The sequence below is a fragment of the Chinchilla lanigera genome, unplaced genomic scaffold (assembly GCF_000276665.1).
Source record: "Chinchilla lanigera isolate Chin_1 unplaced genomic scaffold, ChiLan1.0 scaffold00064, whole genome shotgun sequence".
Classification (NCBI taxonomy): domain Eukaryota; kingdom Metazoa; phylum Chordata; class Mammalia; order Rodentia; family Chinchillidae; genus Chinchilla; species Chinchilla lanigera.
Window position 1 is genome coordinate 13336869 of NW_004955465.1, and position 6446 is coordinate 13343314.

General features: G+C 44.3%; 2 protein-coding genes across 2 annotated transcripts in view; both read left to right on the forward strand.

Moving 5' to 3' along the window:
• LOC102006229 (histone H2A type 1-like) overlaps positions 1–386 on the forward strand; it is a 2513-nt gene extending 2127 nt beyond the window's left edge. The window contains exon 2 of the mRNA XM_005399011.2: positions 3–386. Coding sequence (XP_005399068.1) covers positions 3–209 — 207 coding nt within the window. The 3' untranslated portion in view covers positions 210–386. The remainder of the gene's footprint in view (positions 1–2) is intronic.
• A 1034-nt stretch (positions 387–1420) lies between these two features.
• Positions 1421–2400, forward strand: LOC102006228 (histone H3). Its single transcript, XM_005398948.2, has one exon. It carries the CDS (start codon positions 1614–1616, stop codon positions 2022–2024), a length of 411 nt encoding a protein of 136 aa, XP_005399005.1. The 5' UTR covers positions 1421–1613; the 3' UTR covers positions 2025–2400.
• Positions 2401–6446: the final 4046 nt, after the last annotated feature.

The following is a 6446-nucleotide window of genomic DNA, read 5'->3' on the forward strand; positions in this document are numbered from 1 at the left end:
AGATCCTGGAGCTGGCGGGCAACGCGGCGCGCGACAACAAGAAGACGCGCATCATCCCGCGCCACCTGCAGCTGGCCATCCGCAACGACGAGGAGCTCAACAAGCTGCTGGGCAAGGTGACGATCGCGCAGGGCGGCGTGCTGCCCAACATCCAGGCCGTGCTGCTGCCCAAGAAGACCGAGAGCCATCACAAGGCCAAGGGCAAGTGAAGTCCAGAGAAGCTGGAGACTCAAGTCTTCAGTTGAATCAAAAGGCTCTTTTCAGAGCCACCTCCGACTTCCTTGAAAGAACTGAACATTTACCCATCTTTCCTGAGTCACGCAGCACACGTTTATTATCCCCCATTGCACCCCACTTCCTTATTTTACAGAAATAAAACCTTCCTTGGTTTTACAGAACCTAGCACGCAAAAACTCGTGTTTAAAGCAGCACACAGTGTAGGTTTCCTCCTTGTGCTTTGCTCTGAAATTTTGTAGCCCCCATTATCTCTGAGTCTCACGCTTCCAACTGTGTGTCAGTTATAGACTTAGATCTGGCAGGTTGGTTTTCTGGGTTCTAGCAAGTGAAAAATCCTCATAATTGTAGCATCCAGCAAGGATTATTCTAAAGTAGCCCAGGCTTTTTTGTGTTGGAATTTAGGTTTCTGAGCCCTAATCTAACATCAGGATAAACAGTTTACATTGTTATTTAAGGATAAAAGGATTTTTATTCAGATTGTAAGTTTGAACATCAATTTGGTTGTCCTGTCAGAGATTCCTCATTGTTTACCGATTTTTTTTCAAAGCTTTTATCCTATCCATGCAAATTTGCTTGTATAAAGTCGAGATGGCTATTCATTCAGTTCAGTGTGATAAATTCTACTTTTAATCTGCTTTTGATTTGCTCTTTTTAACCTGATTTGTACATTGCTGGACTAGATTCTCTACTAGCATAAGAATTAAATTTTTAGAACAGCAGTTTTAGAGTAGCAGTAAAGAATAGTGGAAGTTGTATATTATCTAAAAGTGAAAGTTAATTAGTACAGGGTTTTCTTTAAATGAAAGTATTAGGCTTTATATTCCTTATACAAATAAGATTTTATTGGTGAAAAAAAGTTCTTAAAATTACGTGAAGGCAAAAGGTCACTGCAGGTACTAACTACTCTTAATTTGGTAATCATTACTGATCACTGGGAATTTAGTAGTCTGAATTATAAAATGCTATAAACAGTTCACAGAATTTCTAAGACCGAGTGCCAAGAAAGTAAATAACACTTTTTATATTGATTGAATCGTGAATTAGTAAGAATAGACTAGATTAAGCAAAATATTGAAATTAATTTTTCCTGATTTTACTTTGTCTTATTTTGGCTTCTAGAAAAAATTATTTATCTGAGTTGCATTTATTTCCATAGGATTCAGCTGGTATAAAAACCATTACAGGACAACAAAAAAACTTGCCGGGAATAGCTAAAGCTATCAAAGAATTTAGAAAAAAAATTTGAAAGTGCTTGACCAATCCTGTTATAGTTGGGTAGGCCGTGCCTCGCTTTTTGTCCAATCACCTTCAGGCCCCGACTATAAATAAGCAGCCAGTCGCCTCCCCGCAGTTGAGGTGACTCTGCTCCTGCAGCGATGGCTCGTACGAAGCAGACGGCGCGCAAGTCCACCGGCGGCAAGGCCCCGCGCAAGCAGCTGGCCACCAAGGCGGCCCGCAAGAGCGCGCCGGCTACCGGCGGCGTGAAGAAGCCGCACCGCTACCGGCCCGGCACGGTGGCGCTGCGCGAGATCCGGCGCTACCAGAAGTCCACCGAGCTGCTGATCCGCAAGCTGCCGTTCCAGCGGCTGGTGCGCGAGATCGCGCAGGACTTCAAGACGGACCTGCGCTTCCAGAGCTCGGCGGTCATGGCGCTGCAGGAGGCGAGCGAGGCGTACCTGGTGGGGCTGTTCGAGGACACCAACCTGTGCGCCATCCACGCCAAGCGCGTCACCATCATGCCCAAGGACATCCAGCTGGCGCGCCGCATCCGCGGGGAGCGGGCCTGAACTCCGTGCCGTCCTTTGTCACCAAAGGCTCTTTTCAGAGCCACCCACATGCACGCTGGAAAGCGCTGTAATCTCTAGTCGTCTCCCTTTACTTGACTGGGTTAGTGAGTGCTTTTCTCAGTTCTGTTCCAAGTCGGGGTACGCATTACTCTGTTCTTTATCTAAGTAGTGTTTCACAATGGCCTTCGCTTTTCAGGCAGAATCAGATGGGTAGTTTTACATGGGTTTTCTTTCACTGTGGTATTGTAGTACAAACATGAATTTTGTGCTGTGCTTCCTATTTGCTCCTCTGCAAAACAGTGTTAAAAGACAAGCTACTGCTTTATGCTGTTGTAGCTTCCAATACCTGAAGTGGTTAAAGCATTTGTTTCCTGTTTCTGGAGCTACAGTTCTTTTCATGTCTTGTCAATATCAAATAGTTATTTGGGTCTCTTAGAATCTCTAGTTGGTGACCCGGTTTTTTTGTCAATCGTTTGCAGGAGAGCTAGCTAGAGTACTTTTCCCTGTATTCCTCCTGTGACATCTGTATGTGAGATACTTCTGTCTTTGAGCTATCCTAGATAAAGTCAAAGCTATCTTTCCTGACTGTAATCCCAGCATTTGGGAGGTTGAGGCAGGAGCATTGCTATGAATTCCAAGCCAGCCTGGGCTCCAGAGTGAGTTTAAGGCCAGCCTGAACCACAAAGGGAGACCCTGTCTCAAAAACAAAAACAGGTAAGGCTGTCTTGTAGGGAAGCCAGTGGCAGCTTTGAAGATGAGACAAACATCTGGTTTTTGTGTAAATGTCCTCTTATCAAAGGTTTGTCTATTAATTAGAACACCTGTAATCTCCACTATTTTACCATACAGTGTAGAACACATTGTACCACTTGTTGAATGTTTGTCTCTTCTAAAATTCAGGTTTATGAAAGGAGAAAATTTTACTTTTGTACAACTACCAACATAGCACTCAAAAATTTTAAAATAAATACGAGAATGCATGGACGGGGGAATAACAGCAACCATGTGGAAGATGTCAAATGAAAGTAGAAACTAACCCGCTAGGGGTGCAGACATCGGCTTCCTGGGCCCACGAGTGGCTTTCCTCCACCCATGCCTGTATTCCACCTTGCTGTGCCCATGGCTTTTCCTCCCGTCTCATCTGAGCGCCCTGTTCCCTCGCATGCTGTGTCTGCATATCGTTGCCTCTGTACCAAGAAATCCAGACAGATTGTCAGGCACAAATTGCCTTTAAATTTTCAGCTTGTGAAATAGGGAAGTAAAAACATCACAGAATTTTTGCAGTTTTAAAAAGCAGTTTGTTTTTTCACATGGTGATTTACATATGCTATTATCAGAATTGGTTACAGTCTTCATATTTTTCTGAAATCACATAAGATGATTGCTGAGAACATTACAATCTGCTCATACCCTTTGCCTGTGAGCCTATGAGAAAGAAGATCCCCATGATTTCGACAGATGGGACCTACATAATTTTTACATATGGTATTTAGAATGATTTCAATATTTTATGAAACTAATGTTCTAATACTTTCTGTTGGGATCACATTAAACAATATAAAGAGGTGAGAGTCCTCTCTCCAGAATAAGACTTCCTCTGGAAAGGTAGTCACCCAATTCTACACACAAGCAATGCCCACAAGACTACAGGGGAGGCGGGATTCCTGCTGATCCAGGTTGGGCCCAACTGTGAAACAGATTGGTGTTCTGGAGTGTGTAAACTGTATATTTCCTCACTGCATCCTGAGAAACTTAATACAGGAAGGCTCACTTGGAGATTTTTCAGGTTTATACTCATCAGTAGTCTTGCAGGATGAAAAGGCTCCCTTTTCAGGAACTATGCAGCCAAACTGTCAACATTAACTTTTCTGTTTAGATCACATGAAGCATTATTTATTCTGGGACAATGAGTATAGTTGCATGTACATGGATATTCTCTCGGAAAATAGTTCCTGTGCTGAACTGCAACAGGCCTGTGATTTTCTAGCTGGGTTTTCTGAACTTTGAGCGTGTTTCCGTCTTCTGAGGATGGAGTTTGCTCTAATGTATAACGGCACACAGAAATGAATACTCCATGATGCCACATCATTCTGATATTTGCTCATGGGTAGTGATGCCGCGTACTAAGACAAGGATTAGTGGGAGGTAGAATTACCGACAGTGATGATTGGCCTGTGATAGATGCTTTGACTGTCCTTGCTATAAGAAATGTAGAAGGTAGATGAATAAGTGTCTCAAACTCAGACTTATGTTGTGTGGGATGGACATAAGGAGCTGGAAGTTATTAGTATTTAAGAAGTATTTAAAGCTAAAGGAGTGGCCTACACATGTCCTGTGGCCTGACTCTTGCAGCCTTCGGGTTACTGCCAGTGTTGGATTTCTTGTCACTTGCCTGCTCCTGGTGGAGCCGTGGGCCTGGTAGACGCACTCTCTGCTGTACCCCCACACGGCCCTCTCATTTCCTCCGACCCTCAAATCAGCTTTACCATCTTCAGATGTCACTCTGTGTCTACAGCCCCTGAATCCCCTGTGCCAACTCCTCTGGTTATTGTTACATTATGCTTTTGTGTACTTTCACGAAACATTGCTTCTTTGTGATAGATACTGTCTTATTTATGTTGTATTTTTAATGCATGGTGTCTCAGTGTGAAATAAATCACTCTTTAAAAGAATAAGTGAATTAGAATTTAATAAAAGAGGGGAAACATATAAGTACTCGCACCTGAATTTCCTGAGACTGCAAAGCTGGTACGTGGCATAAATATTCCAGTCCTCTTCAAGAACCAAAATAGCAGACTTACCTTGCTATGCCCCACTGGAGACATGAACATTAAGGGTCCCTCACCTCACTACTCTCAATGGCTTCTGGCTTTTCAGGATATGTCGTTCTTTTTCTCACAGGAGGAGGAGTCCATCTGTAGTGCTCCTGGGATGGTAACAGCATTCACTCTGTCATTCTTACAATGCAGCTTTGACTACTATGCTTGGCTCCCTTCCTACCTCGCGTGCTCAACAGATACTTAACTCATTCGTTCATCATAACAATGTGTGAAACAGGTTTACCAGGCCCAGGCACGATAATGTGTCACAGAACAGAACTAGAAAATATCAAAACATGACATAAAATTCTAAAGACAAAAAGTGCTTTGTACGGTATCATTTCAGTGGTGCTGTAACGCACACACACGACTGGCTCATTATTTTTAAGGACCCTTAACTGGCAGGCCAGGATTCCCAATTCCTGTAATTACAAAAACCAAAAGAAAAACACCAAAACGTTAATGTACTAGTGAGTGTGCACATTTTTTTTCGTTTTTGCTTTTTTGGTATTTTTGAGACAATGTCTCGCCATGCAGTTCAGATTGGCCTTGAGCTCACTTTGTAGCCCAGGCTGGTGTGGAACTCACCACGATCCTCCTCTTGCCTCAGCATCGGGAGTGCTGGGATTACAGGCCCACACCACTACGTCCGGCCTAAATGTGTACATTTTACTTTCTCAGACTCCTCCCTTTCAAGAGGGTTAGGAAAAGGGGAGGGATTGTAGGGCTGCGGTAGGACGCTTATCGCGCATGCGTGAGATCCGGGGTTCAATTCCATTCATTGTAAAAAGTACTACTTTCAAGTAATTAGGAAAACCAAGTTTGTACTACTTCCAAGCACTATATATTCTTAAAAAGTATGACAGGTGCTTCCTGCTCACATCCCTAAGCATTTCTAAGAGTCAGTATAACCACGGAATTTTTTATGCTACCCAATTTCGACTTCAAGCATACATTTCTGTAATCACTTCCGGGGCAATGTTGTAAACTCGGTGACAAGATCGTCTTGGAACCACGTACCTGGCTCTGCTGCAGTATGAGCCTTAGTGCCCAGTCTTCAAAGCTAGAGACTTAGCTGTAACTGAGGCCCAAGCTTCAGTTTGTAAGGACTGGCTGGCCTGTGTCCCGGGGAGGAACGGCGGCGGGAATGAGCACAAGATAGACCAGAGACAAGAGCTGGCTCAGGTGGAGTCCTCTCTCCGGATGGGGGAACGCCAGTAGGGGCGTTTATTTACACCTTGGCAAAGTTACTATCACAAGACACAAGGGTGCCCAGCGACAAAACCCTGCAATTGTCCAGGCAGCATGTTTCCTGAGGAAGCTTGACTGTCTTAGGCACTACGCCCTTGTTTTGCCTCCACACATAAAATCTATTTCCAGCTTCAACCGCTCCCAACACTTAAGGCCCAGTGTTACTTTCTTTCATGATCACGTAAGTGGCTCTGAAAAGAGCCTTTGTTTTCCCTCAGGCACTTGAAAAAGCTCACTTGGCCTTGTGGTGGCTCTCAGTCTTCTTGGGCAGCAGCACGGCCTGGATGTTGGGCAGCACGCCGCCCTGCGCGATCGTCACCTTGCCCAGCAGCTTGTTGAGCTCCTCGTCGTT

Excerpts from the sequence above, each read along its gene's own strand:
- LOC102006228 (XM_005398948.2), top strand. The coding sequence starts at position 1,614 with ATGGCTCGTACGAAGCAGACGGCGCGCAAGTCCACCGGCGGCAAGGCC.